Below are 26,866 nucleotides of genomic sequence, written 5' to 3'. Positions count from 1 at the left end.
CGTTCTTGAAATTGATTGTGTAGGGTCCGGAACCCTAATTCTCTACATGCTTTGTTTGAAAGTTGATCTTACTAAGCGTTTTCGCTTACCTAGTTGTTTCATGTTGTAGGTAAGTGCAAGGGCAAGGCAGAGCAGTGAGCGCTGGAGTCTTCCTTGCAAATGTACATGTGGACCGACCTTTTGGGAAGCCGTTTTATTTTTGGAAATGTTGTGTAATTTTCGTAAACAAGGCTCACTCTACTCTTTATAAAATATGTTTGTAACTAAATGTTAAGTATGGCCATACGACTTTTTAAAAAGTTTTTTTTTATATGGGTTTTTGAGACATTTTGTTAAATGAAAACATTTATATTTCCGCATTATCGAGTCTTGAAATCCGGGTTGTTACAGTTTGAAACTTCCCCCACCAACTTGTCATCTACTACTTTTTGCCTGAATTCTGCCTATATACATAAAACAATTAAATCAGTTAGAATTTACCACATACGCAAATCATTTAAATTCGTACAAAAAAGTAAAAGAACACTTACAATCATCTTCACCACCTCTCGGCTTCCTCGTCAACAACTTCTCATTTCTTGTTCATCTGTGTTCGTGTCCACATCTCATAGCTTATGACCCATTTCCTGCTCCATTTGTTACTCTACAAATGAATAACCACTACGTCCTGAGTGATGTAGGTAATTGTTATGAGCTCAAGCATCTTGTTTTATTTTCCTCAACTCTTCCCACTCTGGGGTTAGTATTTTCATAACAATGTTTTGCCAATCTTCAGGATCGTAATACTCGATGTTGTCTGATGGAAGTTTGGTAAAAAGCTCAGGAGATACCTTCTTATATACATAAACAAGAACTTTTGTTAGTCTTGTTTACTAGTTTCTCCATATATTTCCTGCTTCTTTGAGGACGTCAAGTTTTAATAGAATTTTGCAGTTTGAACGTACCCTGCACATAATTGACAATAAAATTTCAAACTTTTTTCAATAGATTAATATTTTTAGGATACATTTAATAGTTAATATTAAATCTTACCTGGATTGGACCCCATATAGTATCTTTTTTATCCTTCTGTATTTGTTTCCAATTTTTGACATCTAAAGGAAAGGTTGCACGTGATAGAAGACAAATAGTGTTGTTCATCTTGGTCACCCCTTTTCCCATCACTCAACCAAAGTGATTGTACTCGACCTCATAATTGTGATCCTCACTTCTTGCTTTGAATACATCACTACAAAGAGTTTTCCCCCTAGTCTTCTAATCTTGTGTATTTATTGGTGCAATAGGATCGACCCCCTCTGGACATTACCATCATCATCAACAAACGGATCAACCTTATCATCATATCGTGGATCCATAATCTGTGAATATACAGTTAAAAGAAAAAAAATTATATATGTTAGTCTACTTAAATCTTCACCATCCTCACATATATATAATATATGATATAAAACTCACTAAATGCATAAAAACAAAAATAACAAAATTAATATACCTCTAATTATCTACCCATAACCCTTCACCATTCTCGCCTATAGAGTCATCATCATTATCAATGGTGACTTCAATACGTGGTGTAGCAATGGTAAATGTTTCTTATTCAAGTAAAATACCATGGCTACCAGACACTTTGAGTAGATAATCTTTTGATTGACTTTAGGACAACTAACCATTGAGCATCTATTGGATCACTCACATAAAATAATTGCTTGACTTGTGACGCCATTATAAAATGATTAAATTTATCTCCTATTCGGTTTAAGTCCACCATTGTTAATCCTAACTCATCTTTTTTGACATTGTTGTCACTTTTCACCCAATCAAACAGGAAGAGAGGAATATGAAGAGTCACACAATCTAGTTTCCAAATTTCTTTGGTCAGCACATAAAATGTAATATCACATTGTATAAGATTTTTATCTTTGGAGCTAGAGAATTTAAAATTCTGGGCGATAATAGTAACACAACTATTATGTGTCTTTCTAATATGATCACATTGATACTTAATTACACTCATTGAAGGACCTCGTGCTATCCATTTTAGTGTTTCAAACACTTTGTTGGGGTGTTACTCTAAACCTGGAATAGATAACATAAAACCAAATCTATCAAAATGTAACAAGTTAAAATATAATAAAACTCAGGCAAGAACAACACAAATATTTTACTTCATTCTCTAACCAAGTATTGAAATTTTGATAATGTTCTTCTTGTACAAATTTTTTATTCTAAGAATTAGTACGATAAGTAGTCTTTATTTAATTGAAATGTTCTCTTCAAGAAAAACTATTTATATCAATAAACTACATTAACTAGCAACATAATGAAAGAGAAAAATACGATTTATCATGCATATATATTAGAACTTACTCGATGTATGGTTGAACATCATCAATATTTTTTAAGACTAGGCGATGTGCTTCATCTCTATCAAATTTATTTACTTCACAAAAAACACCACCTCTACCACTTCTACTTATTTAAAACTCAATTTTAGGAGAACACGCTCCAATGCTCGCAATAACTGATAAGTATTCAGAGCAGAACCCCATTACTTCTTCAATGATGTAGGATTCAACTATGTGATGGACCCAAAACGGGTATGTTTTAAAAATTTATACTCGTAAGCGCACGAATCATATATGGAATATAGTGTTCGTGTAAGCACGAGATCGAACCCAAAGAAGTTGTCTAAAATCGAAAAGAAAACTATTTCAAATAAAAATTAATAAATTCTAACCTAGTTCCAAAGATTGATGAGAATTTGTGACAAGAAAATTAAATAAGAGACAATAATAAAGAAATTTAAGACAATAAATAAAAATAAATTAAAAGTAGAAATCAAGATAGTAAAATAAAGATTATTAAGATAATAGAATCCACAAAATATAAGTTCAATAATATTTATAAGTACATTGATTTCCAAGTTTTAGTATTAGTAGAAATTAATCAAACCATCACTTATTCAAATTAGATATTATATTTAAGCACAAGTTTTTATAAAAATATAGGATTTATCTTCACTTTTAAAATTATAATTTCAAAGCATTTAGTGTAAATCAATCTAATGAAATAACAAATAAATCAATGAATATTATTTATAAGGCAAAACATAATATTTTTGTTCTAAGCATTGGATGTGTACAATTTAATGACACATCTTTCACAAAGAATATTATGTTTTTGCACTAATGAAGAAAAAAGTGTAAATATGTTCTAACAATCCAAAATACAAGATATTTAAGATGAAAGAAAAATATTTGAAGAAGAAAATCCATAAACTTTATTGCACAAAATGGGAAACCAACATACAAAATAAACACTATCTAGTTACATATTGTTTCATCATCACCTTAATAATCTTAAAAAGATTAGAAACTCATAACTAAAATAGCCAATACAAACTAAAAATTACAAACATATATAGGAAAATTTGGAGGATGAACCCCCAAATTTTTCCTCTAAAAACACACAGAAAATTTACAACAAAGAAGAAGAAAAAGAAGAAGAAAATTGAGAGGTTTTGAAAGTGTAGAATTTGTGGTATGGTAACCACCCCCAAAATATGCCATAAAACCCCTTATTTATAGCAAAAAAAAGTGTATCAAAATAATCAATTTAAATTGATTAAATTAATTGAATTACTTATAATATGGCAAATATGTGTAAATTGTAGGGTGTAATGAGGATTTTTGAGTAAAATGTGTAGAAAGTGGGGTAAAAATGTTGGCATTTTTGACAAAGGGGACAATGGTACATTTTGCTTTTGTTTGGCTCAAGAGTGGAAAGGTGGTGGAGGCTTGGCAGGCGGTTGTGGGCCTTGGTGGACTGGAGCAGCTAGGGAGAGATTGGCTGAAGCAAATGGGGAGGTGTGATGTTTCGGTTTCAGCAACTGGCTGGGAGTGTGATGGAGTGTGGCACGGGTTGGCTGAAGCGTGGGCCTTGGGGAGCTGCAGCTGGACCACGGGCTTGGTGGATAGGCTGTGTAGCTGATGGGCCAAATGGCTGGCAAGCCTGCTGGGAGAGGCAGGGAAGGACATGGGCTGGAGCATTTGAGCCTTGGGCTAATTGGGTCTTGCTTCTCAAGAATGCCACATTTTTCCTTCTCTTTTTTTTTTAGCTTTCTATCCTTCTCTTTCAAGCACAAAGATACACCAAATTCCCTAACAAAATAAACATAAAATAAATCATAATAAAATATTTTCAACTATAAAGTAAATCAATTTAATTCATTGAAAATATTAATTATAACTTAATTTATATTTAACATTTAAGTTCAATAATACAACATTTTTTTACCACAAACTAAATAATAATAATTCAACTAATTAACTACAACATTTTACAACAAAATAACTATAAAAACACACAAAAATATAGAAAATTAAAATAAACCCAATAAATTAAAAATTACTTAAAAACTTAACAAATCAATTAAAAACTCAAGAACTAAGCAACAATTAGCATATAAAATATCGTAAAATAACTCTATTTTGTAGAGTTATCACTATGCAACCCTCAAGTCTGCTTCTATTTCTAATTTAACCTTTTGAAATCTTCATATACCATTCAAATGGGTACATTCATCTAAAGTATATTTTTCTACAAAATTTTACCTCTCTCACCAAATGAACAAATAAATGAATCATTATGTCAAAAAATGAAGGTGGGAAATACTCTCCAACTCACATAAAGTAATTAAGAGATTTTTTTGGAGATTGTGCAACTTTTATACATCTACCACTTTACAACAAATAGATTTAAAGAAGAAGCATAGTTTGGTGATGGAATATCAAAAAAAATTTGGGCAACGCATAACTGATAGCTATCGGTAGAATAACCTTCCGACACTTTCACATTCAACACAGAATGTCATATAATTTGTTTTCTTCTTTTTGCAGGGTATAACACGCTAGTGGCAAATAGGTTTTTCTCTCACCAACCTCTTGTTGTAACTTTTTACGTAGACACATTACTTTTAAATCTAACCGAGCTTTAATTCCATCTATACTCCAACCAAGAATATTCAACAATGTACTAATTAAGCTTTCTGACATGTTTTTCTCATTGTGCATCACATCCAAGTTATGCCGAAAAATCGAATGCTCCGAGTATTCTAGCAAAAAAAATAGATTTCTTCTTTTAACAACCTGTCAGACCATCTACAATCCCCTTTGCTTTTTCACGTCTAACATTTCTTTTCTTATTTGTACAATCTTTAGGCTTATCAAACTTGCATTGTGCTTTGTCCAAATTTTCTAACAATTGTCCTCCAAGTAAATGCGGGGAGGCCTTCCAAATTAAGGTAAACCATTGAAGACAATTGTCCAAATTCAAAATTCACGTTTTTTAGGTAAGAACTCTTAGTGTCCCATATAACAAATGTTTCTAGAGTGTTTTAAATATTAAGAATGAGTCCCCTCTTCACAAATGGGACATGCCTTATACCTTTACACACTAAATCCAGAAAGATTACCAAAGGCTAGAAAATCATTCATGGTCCACAACAACAATGCTTTAAGATTGAATTCTTCTTTATTATAAGCATCATAAGCACTAACCCCCATACCCTAATGTGCCTAAATCGCCAATTAAAAGAGCTAGGTATACATCAATGTCAATTCTAGGTTGGTTAGGACCTGATATCAACAGGGTGAACATGGTAAACTTCCTCTTCATACATAACCATGGCGATAATTATGGATAACTAGAATTAAAGGGCAAGACGAATACTCCTCAACCAAATTTAGGCCATTTCACATCAACTATTTTCGAAGCTTGCGAGTCAGTTGTATGTGTCAGCTTAACATCATTTACTCTGTCTTTGGTATCAAGATTATTAGCTCGGTAAAACTGAAACGAAAGAGGTATCAGTGATAAATACAATAAAACTTTTGTAGGGACACCTTTTCTAACCGCATCAGAATTTTTTTTTCTTTTGCCATCTTGACTCGCCCCATGTCGAACATGCAATTGCATTATTAAATCTATTTTTCGATATAAAATGCAATCCTTAGGACATGCATGTATTTTTTCATTTTGCATGCCTAATGAACGCAATGTCTTTCTTGCCTCATAAAATGACAACAACATTTTATTACCTTCTTGTAATAAATCTCCTAAAAATGATAGTAACTCCGTCAATCCCTTATTACTCCACCAATGTTTGGCTTTTAAGTTATATAACCTAAGCAGTGGTGATAATTTAGTGAACCTTGTACAATTAGGGAACATGGTTTCGCAGGATCTTCTAAGATGTTTTGAAATATAACTTGATCTACATGTGATTCATATTGTGCATCATCAATAATTTCTGCAATATCATCAACTTCATATTCCACATCAAAATACTTGTTATTCTTAGATGGTCCCTCATTAGTGACTTTCATTATTTCTCTGTGCAAAAATCACACTTTATGACTCTTGTCTATTCCGTTCCTAAATAATTGATCATTTACTTTAACAATTACCATCCTGACAACATTACCACACCTAATACAAGGACAAGGACTACTATTAGGTTTTTGAGTATTTCTTGCACAAAACTGCAAGAAAAACTAAAATTCATTCCTATATTTAACTGACACCTATCCGCTAACATCTAATGTCTATCCATTGTCAAACTTCACACAAATATAGAAAGCAAACAAACATTAACAATTAGGTTAATTAATTACATAATTGACAAGTAAATAAAGGAAAAAAATATATCCAAAAAAATTTGGGCAATATTTTCCGTATTTCTATTACATTTCCCAATTTAAATCGTACATGTATACAACACATAATATACAACAGTATTCAAAAAAATAATCAAACATGCATAATTCTCATATTACTAAATCTAAAAAAAAATTGGGTAGCGTTTCCCTGATTTCTATCACATTTTCCAAACATAAAGTGTACATGTATACAACACATAATACACAATAGTGTTAAAAAAATCAATCAACACATGCATAATTCTCATATTACTAATTCTAAAAAAACTGGGCAGCATTTCTCCTATTTCTATAACATTTCCAAAATTAAAATTAACATATATTCGTCACATAAACACAACAAACCAATTAATCAATTAAACATGCATAATTTCAACCTTATATCACTGCAGCACACAGTCCCAGTACCTATCTCAACTAATTTTCATATCCTAAATTCCACTAAGTTCAATATAATAATTAAGTATTTCAAGCTTAGAATAAATTTTATCTATTAAAGCTAAATATATCTTAACTCCAATATAATTCCTTCAAGCTCGATTACCAACAAAGTCATCAACAAAGAATCTATTTAAACAAAAAAAAAGACAAAATTAACAAAATATAAATAACAATTTACTAAAAATATTATAACTAAATAAATAATAAAGTGGAACTTAAAAAATACATAATTTAATATATATACCTATTTATACCCTTAAACCCAAAATTAAATTAAAAAAATGAATAAGTTAACAAAATATACTAAAAATATTCTAACAAAATAAATAATAAAGTGGAACTTAAAGAAAATACATAATTTAATATATATATATATATATATATGTACACCCATTTAAACACATAAACCCAAAATTAAATTTATTTTTTTAAAAAAAGTTAACAAAATATAAAGAAAAATGTACTACAAATATTCTGACTAAACAAATAATAAAGTGGAACTTTAAGAAAACATATAATTTAATATATATATATATATATACCCATTTAAAGATTTAAACCCACAATAAAATTGAAATTTTTTGAAAAAGTTAACAAAAAATAAAGAAATAATAATAAAACTATTCTAAAAAATAAAAATACTAAAATTGTAATTTTAAACTTAAAACAATTATATAATCATCAATATAAAACAAACAAAAATTTTAAAAATATAAAATATAAATAATTAAAAAAAATCAGAAAAATTGAATTTAATTCATAAAAATTAATAGAATTGTACTTACTTGTGGTAATGTGAGATATTGAAGTAACAAACCACAAAAAAAACTAAGAAGTTTTTTAGATTTTAAAACTATAATCTTCAAGAATCTAAAATCTACACAAAAAAAAACTCAAGAAAAAAACTATGTATAAGGTTCCTAAATATAAATAATTCATTATTTTTAACATTAAAATTGAAAAGAAAAAAACCCAACTAATGTGGGGCTAAACTGCCAAAGCCACCGGTAGAGGAGAGAAAACACAAATTTTTGTTTTAGGAAAATGAGGGGCTTGGGAACGATGGTTGGGTAATATCTGGACTAGAGCATTAGCGTTAGTGCCTAACTGACACTAACGGAAGCTTTACGTCAATTGGGCACTGACGCAAACATCCCCTCTTAACAACGTCAATGATACTACAGATGCAAATGCTAAATCTCAGTCAATCGCGTCAATTAATTGCGTTGACTGACGTGTTTGACTGACACAAAAGGGGTATTTTTTTGTAGTGACAACACATGGACTTTTTTTTTTTTAAACCCCTAGCATTCAACTAGCTATCTAAAGTCTCAGAGTGTATTAATGGATGAGTCCAACTTAGGTTGGTCCATAAGAATCGTTATGCGCTGGACATTGTGTTATATGGGTCTTCTATCAAGTCCCCACTCGATCGTGTGAGTAGTAGTAGGATAGCTCTACTCGAAGCACAATTCGAGTTGAAACATAATGAAGCTTCCATGCAGGGTTTTGATGTAGTTAAAACCAAATGCGCATAATTGGAAAGTAATGCCAAGAACATGAGTCCAAACTTGCTTCCCATGGCGATTGGCAGAAAAAAATTGTGAACTTGATAAGGAGCAGGAAGAGTTGAAGGAGAAAATGAGGAAGACAAACAAGGCACACAAAATCTTGAGAACTGCCTGGGCTGAAAGAAAAAGCCTATTGGGAAATCTTGAGCTGAAGAACATAACGCTTCAATTAGATGTTGACAAAATTAACACCGGTGAAAATATCTTGGAACAACTTTCCAAAGAAAAAAGAAGAGATTATTTCTCCTCCTACAATGAAACTAAACAAGGTTATCAAAGATACTGAGTAGCTCCGCGAAGACCACTTAATTGAGACATCTCGATTGAAAAAACAAATATCATCTTTGAATGCAAAGGTTCAATGTTTAGAGAATGTGAAACAAATATTTAACTTATAGCTCTTAGTTTTTACCATCTTCTTTTCACAAATTGCACATTCTTGTAATTAATTATGCTTGTTTGACTTATTTTCCAGGATTTGAAAGCAACTACCTGGAGTGCACAAGAGCCCCTATTTCTGATAGGTATCCTGGTGAGTAGAATATGAGTATTCAAGGTAAGAATGATGTAGCGTACTACTTGGACTGCTTGATTCAGTGGAATAACAAAGCCTCAAAGACAAACAAGACCTTCTTCATTCCTACTATGCAGATTTGGGCCTCACTATAGACGAATATATTGTCGATATCTATATTGAAAAGATGGGAGGGTTTGTGATCAATTACCCAACTTGGCTCTGAAGAATGACAAAATTTTATTTCTGAGTATGCACGTAGGATGGCTCCCTACATTGCTAGCTCAATTGTTCGACGTAGACGCCACTAATTGACTCGTCAGCAAAAAAAAAAATTTCGTAACCATGTTGTGCCTATTTTGTCGTTGTTTTTTTATCCAAACCATCATGCACTTCTTATAAATCAAGTAATGATTTCTTACAAAAGTCTCGCAGTCATACTTCCATTTGCTCAAATGTCATATAATCTACTTCATTTTTCGTATCATGCCTGCTCATATTAAATTCAACACCCACTTTTCATCGGTAATTTCGACTAGCGCAGCCTATAATTCACTTTCAATGTGCACCTCGATATGTTTTCAGTTAGAACTTCGTACATAAAATCATGGCAACACTCAATCTTTATTTTTGTTAAGTGAGATTACTTTCTCTGTGCATTCTACTATGTTCAGAGCTAAGATATTTGTGCATCAATTATTGTAAAAGGCTTGATGCGATACCGAAATACAACTATTCTCTGAAGCACATAGGCATGTTAGCATACATAAAAACAAATTATCATATCTTTATAAGAACATAAACAAAACATGTGTCATTCATCGGTCAACTTGATTATGCTTAATCATGTCAAAATTTATGTTCACTCAAATTTAAACAAGAAAAACATACATTCCATTAATCACTGCACCAATTTTCATCAATATAGAACATTTCATTTACCCCATACAATCAACTCAAAAAGGTTTTAGTACACTAGTATGTATAACTTGTCTCTTTTGCACCTCGATGATTGCTTCTGCTACTCGAACTTTTCTTGTTTGCCTTCCATATGCTGCTCTAATGTTTCTATGTTTAGGCAGTATGGGCGGTTGGCAGGCACTTAGGGTATAATGGTCGGTGGCCACTACCCCTAATCATGGATGGTACTCACTTCGCGTGTATTGGCTTCAAGCCACAACCTGGTGGGATAATAGTTAGGTAGAGTTGCGCTATATGGTAATTAGTTGTACAAAAGCAGATTTTGACATTCCCGCTCCAACACTTGGGTAGAGCTTTTTAAAAATGATAGAGTCAATGGAGAACTTGCTAAGCTCATCCTCAGCTTTCCACCCTTGCCATGCCTCCACTTGACAGATGTGACAACTCTTCCGCAAGATAGATGTCCTTATGCTTATTCGAACATTCTTTACTGGAAGCATTGGGCAAGTAGGAGTGCATTGTAACGACCCAAAAATGCTAATAGGGTTTAGTGCCTTGATTAGCATGCTGGGAAGCCATAATTGGATTCATGTGTGTATTTAATTAGTTTAATGCGTGACTATTTGGCATGCATGATAAATATGATTATTTATATTATATCCATATTTATGAGTATTAGATATGCATGTGGACCCTTTACTGTTTATAAGGGCATATTTGTAATTTTGGTCCGTTAAGGGCATAAGTGAGGTTATATGTGATTAATGGTTAAGACCACATTATTTTGTGGATATATCTGTAGTATATGGCTCAAGACGATCCAAGTGAGCGGATTAGTGGAATAGTCACAGTGGGGTTTTATACCCGGCTTGAAGTGAGCCTAGGGGTATTTTAGGTACTTAGAATATAATTTGGTGTTTATTGAGTAAGGAGTAAGTATTTGGTAATTATTTGGACATGTCGGGATTAATTGGGAATTGATAGGATGACTTGTGGAATTAGTGGGAATTCGGGAAAAGACCATTTTACCCTTGGAACAATTAAAGAAGGTTGAGATTGTAGACGGAACTAATAGGAACTTCTGTCTTTTGGGTTTAATTTTTTATTTTTGATAAAAAATGAAGAATATATTGCACCAAACAAATTACAACCGCCTGTTCACAGCCAAACAAACTCACAGCAAATTACAACATCTGAACAAACTCAGAGAGATTACAATTCTTACTCATCTCTTTTTGAGTCAGCCTACCCTGCAATCTAATTTTAAGAGTCCTCTTGATTATCTTAACTAAAAAATGGGGCGTGTAGGAGACCTGAGAAAAGAAACACAGATTCCTATTACACCAGATGTGATAACAGAAGCTGCCAAACAAGCTACATACATGCGTTGCAACATGGTTTTAGGCTTCCCATCTAGCCAATGCTTCCAGTTGTCCCATTGATTCGGCCATATATCAGGTCCTATCCAGCTCTTAATCAACTCTCAGATCCTATGAGAATAAACACATTCAAAAAATAAGTGTTTATGAGATTCCTCAACACTCTCACAAACCGGACATGTCACTGAGTTAATCTCAATATGGCACCAGACCAGATTATCTCTAGTCAGAAGATGCCCAAGAATAGATTGCCAAAGAATAAAATGATGTCTAGGCACTGAAAGACTACTCCACACTGCCTTAACATATCCCACCGGCTCCATCTGAAGCAAACTGTTATATCATAACTTCAAATTCAGCTTACCATGAATAGCCAAACTCTCCAAAGCATTGACAGAAAAGATCTCTCGCAAATAACACACCTTACGCCAATACCAACTTACATCTGGTTTCAGTTGATAAGCCCAGACAGAATTACCTTTTAAGTAAACCCCATCAATCCATTTCACCCATAAAACATCTTGTTTTGAAGACAAAGCCCAAAGGTATTTAGCCAAAAGGACTTTATTCCAAATAGACCCTTCCTTAAAACCCAGACCTCCCAAGACTTTTGGAAGGCAGACCTGGGACCAAGAACAGCAGTGAAATTTGCTGCGATTATTTTTTACTCCACAAAGAAAGCTATGACAAAGTCTGTCAATTTCTTGAATGGCACTAATGGGAAGCATAAAAATATCCATCCAATAGTTGCGTATGCCCTACAAAACTGAGAATATCAATTGAGTTCTCCCCGTAAAAGATAGACGTCGACTAGCCCAAACATGGAGTCTATTATGAATTTTCTTAATTATTTCACCACAATCAGCAATCAACCATCTCGTAGGCCTCAGCGAAACCCCCAGATATTTCAGAGGAAAACTTCCTTCTCCAAGCGCAACAGATCTAAGAATTTCAGTTCTAACCTCTGCTGCCACGCCCCCAAAGAAAACTTGAGATTTACTCAGATTAGCTTCTAAACCAGAACAGTGACAAAACATCAAAAAACCATCAAATAAAATCTGAACAGATTTCGAATTCCCCTTACAAAACAGAATCAAATCATCCGCAAAGCACAAATTCACAAGTTGCAAATTCTTACACAAGGGATGATATCGAAACTCTTTGTGATGAGAAGCTTGGTTCAGAAGACGAGTTAGATATTCCATTGCTAGCACAAACAGAAGCGGAGAGATGGGGTCTCCTTGTCTTAAACCTTTTCTCCCTTCAAAGCTTCCTTGTAATCTACCATTGAACATAAGAGTATAAGATGTTCCCGTCAAGCAATTTATTATCCATTGAATAAATTTCCTAGGAAAACAGAAAGCATTCAAGATATCCTCCATAAAAGTCCAGTCAACAGAGTCATACGCCTTGCTGAGATCAATTTTTATCACACAACGGGGAGAAATATTCTTCCTAGAATAACCATGGAGAATTTCTTGAAGGATTAAGATATTATGAGCAAGCTGTCTGTTCTGTATAAAGGCTCCTTGATTTTGATGAATTATCACAGGAAGACCCTTTGCCAATCGGAAACAAATCATCTTAGAAATACACTTATAGAGGGTGTTACAAAAAGCTATAGGACGATAATCTGTGGCCTTAGAAGGGGAAACAACCTTAGGAATAAGAGACAGGATTATTCCATTCAATTCAGTAAGAATCACACCACTATCAAAGAACATTAGTATCGCTTCAGATATTTCATCTCCTATATCCTTCCAGGGAGCTTTATAAAATCCAGAGCCATAACCATCAGGGCCAAGACTCTTGGTAGTTGGAATATTGAATAAAGCTCTCTTAACATCCTTTTTAGAAAAAGGATGAATCAGGTCAAGTTGTTGATCTAATGACAACACAGTACCTTGCTGGAAACAGCTCAAATCAACCCGACCAATTAGAGCACCACTCTTACCCAAAAAACCTTTAAAATGATTATGAAAATACGCAATTACCTCTGTAGGATTCTCAACAATCTTCCCCTCATTAGTTGTAAAACTAGTGATACGATTCCTAATTTCCTTTGTTTCAGACTTGCATGAAAATAAGCTGTGTTCTCGTCTCCAAATCTAAGCCAGTTAATTTTACTTTTTTGCCTCAGGAAAATTTCATACAACTTAGACATTCTAGCATACTCAGCCGCTGCCTCATCCTCTTCCTGTTGTAACAAATTCGAAGAAGGAGACTGATGCAACATTAATTGGGCCAACTCATAATTCTGCTTAGCTGTTGCATAATTCTGAACCACATTTCCAATCTGCATTTTGTTGAACTGAATTAAAGCAGGTTTTAGTCTCTTTAGTTTTTGAATGATCTTCTGCAATCCAACACCACCTGCTGGTTTAGACCAGATACTCAAGATAGTACTCCTAAAATCCTTATGTTTATCCCACATATTAAAGTATCGGTAAGGCCTAACCCCTGAAGTTTGGAATTGAACAGTTTTGATGATACAAAAAAAATGATTAGATATAGCGTCCCAATTAAACCGAGCTTCAGAGTCGGGAAAGGTATTAAGACACATTTCATTAGCAAAAACTCTGTCTAGCTTAGAAAAGATTCTTGAACCTTCTTTTTGTTTGTTAGACCAAGTAAAAAAAAAACCACTGGATCTTAATTCAATCAACAGTGATTTTTCCCTCCATTGACTACTGTCTTCAACTTCCATAGCAGTAATGTGCCTTCCTCCAATTTGGTCATCATATTCAAAAACTACATTAAAACCCCCTACAAGCAGCCAAGGCCTAGAATTAACCTGAGGTAATTGTAACTGATCCTAGAGATTTTTCCTCTCATCCACTGAGTTTCTACCATACACAAAAGAAAGAATAGCTATTTGACTAACACCCTTTATCTGCACTTCACAAGTGACCAGTTGGTCCCGCTCCTGAACAATAGCAACATGAACTAAATCCTGATTCCAAACCAACAAGATTCTACCTTCAATTGCCCTACTATTGTACCAACTCCAGCCCACGAACACATCATGCATCATCTCCTCAATCTTATTACTGTGAAGTTTAGTTTCTAGAAATGAACCTAATCGAATTTTATTAACAATACAGAACTTTAATAAAGACTGTTGCTTATTCCGATTATTTAAACCCCTAATATTCCAACACAAAACATTACACCCCTCCATTAACATGTTGATGCTTTTGTGACTCCTTATTTGAAACTATCCCAAGCTTCTCCTGCAGAATATTAAACTTGTTTGCTCTCAAAGTCAGATCAGTTGAACCTTTTTTCCTTAAACCACCCACTTTTTTAGGGGTAGACCAAGGTTTCTCCTTCCCTGTCATAGAACAACTAGCCTCATTTGTTCCTTCAGTTGTTGTTATCAAAGTATCCTTCGAATTTCCCTTTATAGCCGGCTGATCTCCTTTACTAGTAGTTTGAGCTTCTTTTCCAACAACCATTTGATTGACATCCATTAGCTTATTCTCAAGCCCTGACTCATACAGTACCGTAGCACCCCTATGTTCCCCTTTTTCTGAACTTGTAATTTTCTGTTTTGGTTTCCTGACAACCGCCTGAGCATGCTTACAGCTGGATGCAGTATGGCCTAAACCCTTGCAACAAGAACATCGGGTGGGAAGCCATTCAAATTCTATGGCCTGCTCCATCAACTGACCTCGCTCATTGATAAAACTAATTGAGTGAGGTAAATGGTCAGTAATTTCAACATCCACAAGGACCCTAGCAAATTTCACCATAGATTTTTCCTTAGTTACCTTGTCCATCATCATAGGTTTCCCTATTGTGCTAACAAGAGCACTCAGACATTTTAGACCCCAATATTGAAGACCTAAGTCTGGCAATCGAATCCAAACTGGGACTGATTTCACCAACCTCAGTGTATCTAAATCAGTCGACCAAGGCCTCAACAAGACTGGTTTCCTATCAAAGTGAACCACTCCTGCTTCCAAAACCATATCCCTAGTTGCTTCATCTCTAAACTTGACCAGAGCATGACCTGCATTCATACGGGTGATTTTTTCTATACCCAACTTTCCCCATAACTGATTAATAAAACCTTCAAAAACTGCTAAGGGAGGATTAGCTCCTAAAACTACACATACCAAAGCTGATTTCCAGAAGGATGCCTCCACTTCAGTCTCCTCTATATCAATTTGAGCTATCAGTTTCTATTCACGAACCAGGGGCTCCTCATATTTGAGCCGAGCACCACCATTAGCAGTAAAATTCTCCTGAAATTTAGACCACTTTTCCTTTGCCAATTCCTGAAAGTCTTTCTCCTCTGATTCAACCGCCCAAGACCTGGAACCAGCCACATCCTCAGTATTAGGTACTTCTCTATCTTCCATAAAATTATCCTCCCCAACCTCTTGAAATTTGTCCTCTGTATCTGCATAAACCTCATCCACAGGTTCCTCTCTCAAAAGATCCTTCTCCACCACTTCTTCACGATGAACATTGGCATTGTTGTTCACACTCGGAGATGAACACAGTCCAGGCTTCTAAATAGCTTTCTTATGCCTCACCATGGGGGGAGAGAAAACCAGTCGCACGCCTTCTCTCTAATGTTAGTTAAATGTTTATCTTTGATACTTTAACACTTACCAGAACTAATAGGAAAATTACAGAAACCTCTTAGCCCTCTCATTCTCTCATACACGTTTCTCTCTCTTCTGCCTAAGAGGACTTTGAGGTTTTGGGAGAGGGAACCTAAGGAATTCAGCAAGAAGGTCTGGAAGATTGAGGCTAAAAGTTGACAAGAATCAGCTGGGAAGTTTGAGAATTAAAGCTAAGGAACTAAAAGATTGAAGCTGAGGATTTAAGGGTCATTGAGGTAAGGTTTCAAAGTTCTAACTATTGAATTCAGTTTTGTTGTTGCTAAAAGTTAGAGTTTGCATGAGTTTTAGTTTCTCAGCTGATTTTGGGTGTTTAGTGGTGTAAGAAAATTGTTATAGGTTTGTTGTGATGGTTGTTATATAAGGATAAGTTTTTTGGGTTTAATTATGAGATTTGCTGAGATTTGGAGTTGAATTTTTGGGTTTAGGCTTGAGGGAAACACTGGAAAAGGGTGGTTTTTCTGGGTTTAGGGGCTCGGGTCGCGACCCTGTTCGTCATGCGCCACGAACCGCATGCTTTAAGAAAATTGTTATAGGGTTGTTAACGAGACTGAGGATCCCAGAAATTGAATATATGTACTGTGTGATTGTATGCTTGTTATGCTTTGTATGAATTTATGGGCTAAGGGTGTCGGGGCTAATGGTAAGCGTATTGAATGCAGCTTGGCCTAAGCGAGTCGGGGTCAGCTAGATAAATAGAGGGCTCATCCTAACGGCGTCGACCCTGAACATTTGTATTGTTGATTGAAACATATGCTTGAAAATACATGTTTACCGTTGTTTTGTTTAATGCTTGTACTCTGCTGAGTTATTGAATTAATTGGATTAAGGTTGATTGGATGCTGTTACTGCTATATGTGTTTGTTGTTTATGGTTTTCTTGCTAGGCCTTGGCTCACGTATGCTATGTGGTGCAGGGAAAGGCAAAGGGAAACCAGACCAACCATGAGTTGGAGAGCTCTAGGTGCGAAGTGTACATCGTGAGCTAGTCGACTGCCATGGCCGAGGGAAAGTTACAGGAATAGAGCTCTAAATTTGTATTTTTCCATTAGTCTTGTTGTTGTTGTATCGGTTTTTGGGAATTGTATTTACTACTTATACCCTTTTTATTGGGATCCCATGAACCAAACATTATTTTAATGAAAATTAATCGTTTATGATCAAAATCTTTTAACCCAAACCTGATAGATGACTTTAGAATCAAAATTATGTTCAAATGACTTGATTAGTATGTCTTGCACTATTTTAAAATACACATTGTAATAGTCTTGGTTATCCAGGGCGTTATAACTTGATATCAGAGCGGTCTAGGTTTAAGGGTTCCTAAAAACTTGCTGGGCATGTGCACTCTCCGCTAAAGACAAGCTCGACTCAGGGTTTGGTAACTATATATATGTGATTATATGCTTAAATATTTAAATGAAAAATAAATTCTTTTTTGCAATGATTAATCGGGAGCATGAGATACTGATAGGGCCTGGCCTTTGACTACTATGTGAATAAATGTTTAAATGCTTGTTTGCGTCCTGATTGCATGTCGTTGGTTGAGTTTCAATGATGGTCCATGGAAAGAATGTTAACCTGTCATCATTGCCTAACTGCCGAGTTGTTGATTTCAGATACATTTGGATAGTTATGTGTCTAACGCGATCAATATGACTAGCTGGAACTGAGGTCGAGGCTAGAGATGATGAGCAGGGTCAGAACCCTCTACCAGTCCCTAAGAACTGGTAGCAGATACTTGTTAATATGTAAGCCAGGTTACAAAGTCAGGAAGAGTAGATTCACCTTTTGAGACAGGATGCTCCATCAGGAAGTGCTGCACCTATTGTGGCACCAGCTGTACAGCCACCTGAGGTTGGGAACAGGTGGGAGCCACTTTATGAACGATTCAGGAGACTACATCCTCCAAATTTTGAGGGAGGACCAGATCCACTGAAGGCTAGATAGTGGATGAGTATGATCACCTCCATCCTAGATTTTATTAGGGTTGAAGGTAATGAAAGGTGGCATGTCCCACCTACATGCTTAGAGAGAATGCCCGTATTTGGTGGGAGGTGGCATCATACACTCAGGATGTTTCTATTTTGAGTTGGGAAGGGTTTAGAGATCTGTTCCACTAGAAGTACTACAAGGTTTCTGTCAGGGAAGCAAAGGTGAATGGGTTCATGGGATTGGTACAGGCCAGCATGACAGTTACAGAGTATGCCTGAAGTTTGATAGGCTAGCAAAATTTGCATCATGATTAGTGCCTATAGATGCAGCCAACTAGGATAGGATCGTTCGAGGGCTTAATGATACAATAGCCCAAGATGTGAGGATCACCTCAGTACCTGGGCAGACGACTTATGCCCAGGCTGTTTAGAAGGCTGTTATTGCTGAGGAGGTAGAGAATAAGATATGGAGGGAGAACGCTATGAGACGGGATGTTCGCAGGGCTGCGCCTCCATATATTGGGTTTGTAGGTACAAAGGCCCCAGTGATCTAAAGGGGAAGACCTCTGATACCTCGACCACTGCTGGTCTTGATAGGAGGGGCCGGGGTGTTTAGGGTGGTCGCCAGGGAGGCGGTGAGACATGGAGGAGTTATCTAGTGTGTGCAAGATGCAGGAAACGCCATCCGGGTGAATGTCGGGCATAGGCTTGTTACCTGTGTAGGGTGGTAGGATACCTCAAGAAGGATTGCCCAACGTCGAAGAAAGAGGAACTAGGGAAGGCGGACAGCTTGAATCCAGCTATGTTCACCCTGACGCAAGCAGAGGTTGAGGCTAGTTCCTTGGTAGTGACATGCATGCTTTCTAGCGTTGGCCCTTCATATACCGTATTGATTGACTCTGGTGCTAAGCATTTGTTAGTTTCTAGTAAGGTAATTGATAGATTGTGTAGACCTAGTGAGAATTATACTATGAGGTTTGGGACTATACTACCTACAGGGGAACTGGTAGTTTCTAGGAGATGGATTAGAGAACTGCCAGTGATGGTGGATAGTAGGGAACTAGCAGTACATTTGATTGAGTTGAGTATGGATTATTTTAATATGATTTCGGGAATGGATTGGCTAGTAAGATATGAGGCCACTATATATTGTAGGAAGAAGATGGTAACCTTTGACCTTAAGGGTTAGGATCCCTTTGTTTTTCGTGGGTGCTATACATGGACCCCGGATACCCATGATATCAGCACTAAGGGCTAGGGACCTATTGCAAGGAGGTTGTATAGGTTTTCTAGCTAGTGTGGTGGATACCACTAGAGTTATGTCGGGTGGGACCAGATTCGTATGCGAGTTCTTGGATGTGTTTCCTAAGGATTTACCTGGACTACCGCCACACAGGGAGATTCAGTTCGTCATCGAGTTAGTGTCGGGTACTGAACCAATGTCGAGGGTACCATATAGAATTGCTCCGCCACATAGGGAGATTCAGTTGCAGGAGCTTCTAGACTTGGGGTTTACTAGACCTAGCTTCTCACCATGGGGTGCTCCAGTTTTATTTGTGAAGTAGAAGGATGGGACTCTGAGAATGTGTATAGACTATAGGGAGTTGAACAAGGTGAACATCAAGAATAGATATCACTTACCAAGGATTGATGACCTGTTTGATCTGCTACAGGGAAAGATGGTATTATCGAATATTGATCTTCGATCTGGTTATCACCAACTGAGGATCAAGGACGAGGATATTTCGAAGATCGCCTTCTATACGAGGTATGGGCATTATGAGTTCTTGGTCATGTCATTTGGTTTGACCAATGCCCCACTAACATTTATGTATCTGATGAAAAGGGTGTTCAAGAACTTATTGGATCTATTTATGATTGTCTTCATTGACGGTATCTTGGTTTACTCCAGTTTAGAGGCAGAGTATGAACAACATCTCCGACATGTATTACAGAGATTGATAGAGCATCGGTTGTACACTACAAGAAAAAACAATATTCATGACACTTAAAAACTGCTAACCGGGAGTATTGATAACGCTTCTGAAAATGCCAACATAGCACCTGTTATTAAAAGTCCTGTCTTTTCTATAACAGTGTTCGAATGTTATGTTTGATGTTATCTTAAACTATTCAATAACACATTTTTAGTTGCTATAATATTCAAATAATAACATTTAGTTAGAGTATTTGGTTATAAATTTGAAGTTTAATCTTATACTTTTTGCATAACACTTTTCAACTGTTACGTTTGATTATTTTGATAGCGTTTTTAGTTGTTATATTATATAAATCATAACAATTTGTTACGCTTATAATATGTTTCTAAATCATAACATATTAAGGTTATTGTGATAAGGATACTTATAAGTTTTTTTAATTAAAAGATTTTCATTATTGTATTTTGATAAAAAAAAATCAAAATTAATCATAAAATGTAATTCTAAATAGATTGATAAACCATAAGTATTACATTAAACAATAACTAATTCAAGCCATGAATGTGTCTTCTTCATGAGATCTTAGTTCTAACTTAAGTTTGAAAGTATAACATAATAAAGTTTTGTAATCTTGAACATTTTTACTTCAAAAATGAAAAACAGAAACATTACAAGATACACAAAAGTAAACCATGCATGAAACTTGCTCCATCCTTCAATTCATCATCCTTTGTGCACTTGTCATTGATGTGAGTCCATTTTCTTAGCTACAAGAAAATTTAAATAATTAATGCTTCAACTTAAAGTTAATATTAAACTACAAGTGTACATAAAAAAAGTTAATTACCTAATTATGACTTTATCAGCTGGCCATGCAATTATACTACCTATAACATCTTCTATAGTAGACATAATTGTTGCAGGCCTCCACATAAATGCATCATTCTTTCTCACAAGATCTATCCCCACTTTCATAGCACTAGGCCCAAGAGGAACATGGTGAACCTCATCCTTTGGGTCACTTGAAATAAAACAACCTTCTTCAATAATTTCTCCAGATCCAATCCAATCTAATATTTTACATTTGGAGCCAAATGTGTGGTTCTTGACACTCTAACAATATATCAATAAAAAAATTCAGCAGCAGTAAATGATTTTATATTGAATATTATATGTTTTAAATTTTATCATTTTCACATAATTAGTATCATAATTACCTGAGTGGAATGAACATGAAATGGTAACCAACAAAAAGCAAAATTTTGATAAGACTATGTAATGGTAAATACATAATTGTATCAACCAAAATATAATTGAATTGTTTATAAACCTAAAAAGTACACATCAAAGAGTAGCTCACTTCCATTTTAGCACACCTAAACAAAAATACAAAGTAGCTTCATCTTTATTCTCTACGAAAGGTTTACATAACTTCACCAAGCAAATCACAAGCAAAAGGTTAAAAGTTAAATCAATCATAAAAATAATAAAATAAAAGACCAATTTTTTTAATTTCTTCATACATTAATAAAATTAAATATGACAATAAAAAAACAGCAACCAAATATAATAACAATAATGTACAAAATGGACTACACAAGATATTTAGTTAGAAATATGGTGAATCTGATCGACAACCAAATCAAAAAGCGCAAAGAGGTATTATTATATTTTGTTATAAATTGAGGTTATGATTAGCATAGTACACGGAAGAGACTCTAGAATTTATGAACTCATCAAGATAGGTTGTGAAAAAATAACATGATATAAGGTTCTCCTTATAAAATTAATTAGGCCCTGAGTTGGTAAGAAGATCTTAGGAAGACTGTATTGCTCTATTTTTCCTTTTTACAGACTTTGTAATTTTTGCCTTGTTTTAACTAGTTAATTTTTAAGTTTTTTAATATTAGGGAGGTTTTGCTAAAAATGAAAAAGAAAAAGCTCAACTTTTAATTATGTACTATTTATTTTTCCAAGTTGGCTTTAACCAAGGAAATGATGCTGGTTTAGCTGACAACCCTCCTTTTGTTTTTTAATATTAAATAACAAAAAACATGGTATAAATATATTTATATATATATATATTATATTCTTAAATCAACATATGAACACCAAGCATTAATTGATATGTATTACTATCACTTTGTTATCTATTAATTAATTTATTTAAACAAGTTGAAAAATGAATACGGTAATTAAAAAAATAACAATAAAAAAAGGAAAATTAATCTATTGACAATGAAACAAATCAAGTATTGTGGAGAAGTTCAAGCAAGAAATAATTGAGTTTTTTGAGATGACAGATCTTTGATTGATGACCTATTTTCTTGGAATGGAAATTAAACAAAATGACTATAAAGTCTTCATATTTCAGAAGAAATATGCTAAGGAGATTGATAACTCTACAAAATAGAGTTATTTTACCACTTTTTTATGTGCTAATTGTTGCTTAATTCTCGAGTTTTTAATTGATTTATTAAGTTTTTAAGTAATTTTGAATTTATTAGGTTTATTTTGATTTTATATATTTTTGGGTATTTTTTATAGTTATATTATTGTAAAATGTTATAGTTTAATTATTTATAATTAATATTGTTAAGTTTTGAGTAAAAAGATGCAATTTTGAGCTTAAATATTTAAGTAAATTAAGTTTTAATTAATATTTTCATGAAACTTTTGTTGTATATTTTATTATTGAAAATATTTAGTTTTAATTTAATTTATGTTTATTTTTGTAGAGAATTTGTAGCATGTTTTTGCTCTTGAAAAAGCAAGAAAAATTAAGGAATTATGGCAATTTTGAAGAGGAAAGGAAAAAAATGGCACACTAGCCTTCATCCCACCAATTCAAGCCCAGGCCTGCCAGCTGTCACCTCGTGCTCCAAACAGCCCACATGCTCGGCCCAACCTCTTCAGCAGCTTCCTCACCTCCCAGCGCCTCACCCATTCGGCCACCTACCAGCTTCAGCACCCAGCAGCGAAGCACTCTCCAGCAGCAGCCAAGCCGAAGCAGCTCTCCCCAACACCCAGTTGCTCCACTGCCGAAGCCCACGCCCAGAAGCCCACCTGCCAGCACCTTCGGCCTGCTCTCCCAAAACACCCAGCTTTCCACTTCACACAGCCACAAAGCCTCCTTCTTTTCCCATTTTTGAGCCCAACAAAAGCTTAAATGTCCCCTATGTCCAAAAATACCACTTTTTACCCAAAATTTTCTACACATTTTATCCCAAAACATCATCATTACACTCTATAATTTACCCCTATTTTCCATATTATTATTAATTTAATCAATTTAATTAATTTAAATTGATTATTTTAATACTCATTTTTTGGCTATAAATAAGGGATTTGAGTGCTCATTTTTTAGGGAGGTTACCATACTACACATTCTACACTTTCAAGACCTCTCCATTTTCTTCTTCTTCTTTGTTGTAAATTTTCTATGTGTTTTTAGAGGAAAATTTTTGGGATTTTCCTCCAAATTTTCCTAGTTATGTTGGTAATTTTCTTGTTTGTATTTTCTATTCTAGTTATGAGTTTCTAATCTTTTTAAGATTATTAATGTGATGATGAAACAATATGTAACTAGATAGTATTTCTTTTGTATGTTGATTACCCATTTTGTGTAACAAAGTTTATGGAATTTTCTTCTTCAAATATCTTCTTTCATCTTAAATATCATGTATTTTGGATTGTTAGCACATATTTACACTTTGTTCTTCATTAGTGCAAAAACATAATATTCTTTGTGTAAGATGTGTCATTAAATTGTACACATCCATGCTTAGAACAAAAATATTATGTTTTGCCTTATAAATAATGGTAATTGATTTATTTGTTATTTCATTAGATTGATTTACACTAAATGCTTTAAAATTATAATTTTGAAAAGTGAAGATAAATCCTATATTTTTATGAAAACTTGTGCTTAAATAGAATATCTAGTTTGAATAAATGATAGTTTGATTTATTTTAACTATCACTAAAACTTGGGAATCAATGTACTTATAAATATTATTGAACTTATATTTTGTGGATTCTAATCCTTAATAATCTTATTTTACCATCTTGTTTACAATTATTAATTTAGTAATATATATTGTCTTTAACTTCTATATTATTGTCTTCTATTTTATTTTTATTATTAAAAATTCTCTTCAATCTTTATAGCTAGGTTAGAATTTGTTAATTTTGGTTTTAAATAGTTTTCTTTTCGATTTTAGACAACTCATTTGGGTTCGACATCCTTGCTTACACGAATAGTATTCTATAAATACAATTCGTGCTCTTGCGATTTATAAATATTTAAAACATACCCGTTTTGGGTCAATCAGAGATTCTGAAAAAGTTTGAATTTGAAGAATGCAAAGACATGAGCACTCCAATGAACTCAAGGGAGAAGCTATTTAAGGAAGATGGAACAGAGGAGATTGATCAGGCATACTTCAGAAGCATGATTGGTTCCTTGATGTATCTCACAGCCACTAGATCTGACATTTTGAATATTGTAAGTAATTTCTCTCGTTTTATGCATTGTGCAAGTGAATGGCATCTCAAGGCTGCAAAGAGGGTGCTTAGATATGTGAAAGGCACAAGTGATTTCGACATTAAATTTACAAGGAGTGTGGAGTTTTAGCTGCTTGGTATCTCTGATAGTGATGGGGGAGGTTCCATTGATGATATGAAAAGCACCTCGGGGTATTGTTTCACACTTGGTTCTGGTGTTTTCTCCTGGAGCTCGAAAAAACAAGAAATCATAGCTCAATCCACTGCTGAAGCAGAATTTGTTGCTGCAACAGCCGCTGTTAATCAAGCTTTACGGTTGAGAAAGATTTTAATTGTTCTTAACATGGAGCAGGAGGAAAGTACACAGATTCTTGTTATCTATATAGTTATGATCATGGCATGATTCTGGGTTGTAGAAGGTAGGGTACTTGTTCTTTTTTACTTTTTATTTCTGCTGTTATTTATGTCCTAAATATAAATAATGTCTCTCTACTGATAAAGTAACATTTTCTTTTTTCTTTCTTTCTTTATATAACTATTGTCATGTTTCTACTTCTTGTATATATGGCCCAACTGAATTATTATTCAATTATGAAACACAAATTTTGGATATAGAATAGACTTATGTGATGATACAACATGAATATCTCTTGATAGGGCAAGTCTTTCCCAAATATTCATGCATTATAATGGCTCTGTGATACATATATATAGATATATCGTCTTTAAAAATCTTTATGGAGATGGGAAGTTAGGAAGACTGAGTGAATGAGTATGAGCCAATATCTGGCTTCTTTTTGTTATTTTTAAGCATTCCTACAGTTAACTATAAGAATAATAAAAAAAAGTGATGATTATGTGTTTTTTGCAGGCTTCTTTCTAGAGTTGCATAGCATACTACTGCTCAAGCAGACCATTTTCATGAGGTTTACTTTTTTCATCCTCATATATAATTTGTCTAAAGATATGTTGTAAATATATACATCTTCAAGGCTTATCTGTATGATGTCTCATATAAATATTTGCTAGCTATTTTTTTTAAGTTTCTCCTATTTACATTTTTTCCATAACAGTTACATATTATATTACAATTTTTATTATAATTTTTTTAATTATCTTATGCCTAAACAGATTTTTCCTACCATGGTAAAAAGTATTGATGCAAGACTTGAATTTTAGGGTTTAAAAGACTCAACTTAGGACTAAAATATTGTACCTGCGTTTCACCTCAGTTGAGGAAAATGTCTCGATTCTATATAAAATCAGAAAACATTCCAGCCATATTTATTAACCAACCATCTACCATTATCAATTCAAAATATTCAAACAACACATAAGTTTTCTTCCTTATCTCGCCGCAGCACACAAATTTCTCACATCCTACTTCACTAAGACACACAAGTTCTCAACCTTCTGTTATCACCGCAACACACAATAATAATCTCAGGACCTACTTCACTATGGATGAATATCTAAGATATTCAAACTCCTCTAACATTTGCAAAATATTTTAACAAAAATAAAAGAGAACATACCTCTTGCAAACTGTTGTGAATAAAGTTTCCTTCCAATTTGAAATCCAATGAAGCCTCTAAAATGAAAGCAAAATTATATACCAATTAATAAACTATCAGCATCGTTGGACCTTTAATTAGGAGTCATAATTAAAAAAAATTACAACTCTTACAACCAAGAAACTATCCAAACCCACTACAGAGTCCTTGGAAACTAGAGCTCAAAAAAAAAAAAAAAAAAAGAACAACAAAACTCTTAAATACAACGACAAGAGGCAGTAGATTTCTCTTGAGGAGGAAAAAGGGCTATGGTTGAAATCAAGATGTAAATGGGCTAAAGAGGGAGATGCAAACTCAAAGTTTTCCCATAACATCCTAAGCGCCAAAAAAGCCAAGAATTTCATATCTAGGATTGAGAAAGATGATGGATCAATATTAGATAACGAGGATGATATAGTGAGTGAAATCACTAACTTTTATTCTAATAATATCATTGTAGACAACCCTGTATTGTAACCTAATTCTAACTTAATAGATACTGTAGTATAGTCTGTTAGGTTAACAATTCATATGTCAGGGAGGACTAGACAACTGAATAGTTTGTCTTTGAATAAATGATTATTTATTTAACTTTTTATGTCAAGGACAAAGGTTCCCCTCAAAAGAGAAAAAAAAGATGATGCATATGAAAAAAAAAAACTTTATAAACTTTGGAAGGTTCCCTCTCAGAAGTGCCCAGATGGTTCACAAATAAATGTTGATGACAAAGCACTCAGTGACTTCTTACATACCTA

General features: G+C 34.1%; 1 protein-coding gene across 1 annotated transcript; it reads right to left on the bottom strand.

Moving 5' to 3' along the window:
* Positions 1–359: 359 nt before the first annotated feature.
* On the bottom strand, positions 360–15,570 carry LOC133796130 (uncharacterized). The gene is made up of 12 exons (XM_062233612.1): positions 14,826–15,570; positions 14,396–14,623; positions 14,189–14,311; positions 13,619–14,005; positions 12,367–13,508; positions 11,989–12,168; positions 11,719–11,868; positions 5,148–5,289; positions 4,941–5,002; positions 1,307–1,358; positions 1,033–1,094; positions 360–443 (listed from the first exon to the last, which is right to left on the bottom strand). Exons 1-12 carry the CDS (start codon positions 15,568–15,570, stop codon positions 360–362), a joined length of 3,357 nt encoding a protein of 1,118 aa, XP_062089596.1.
* Positions 15,571–26,866: the final 11,296 nt, after the last annotated feature.

This window comes from Humulus lupulus, chromosome 8 (assembly GCF_963169125.1).
Source record: "Humulus lupulus chromosome 8, drHumLupu1.1, whole genome shotgun sequence".
Taxonomy (NCBI): Eukaryota; Viridiplantae; Streptophyta; class Magnoliopsida; order Rosales; family Cannabaceae; genus Humulus; species Humulus lupulus.
Note: the sequence above shows the minus strand (reverse complement) of the source record. Positions and strands in the feature narration are given on the sequence as shown.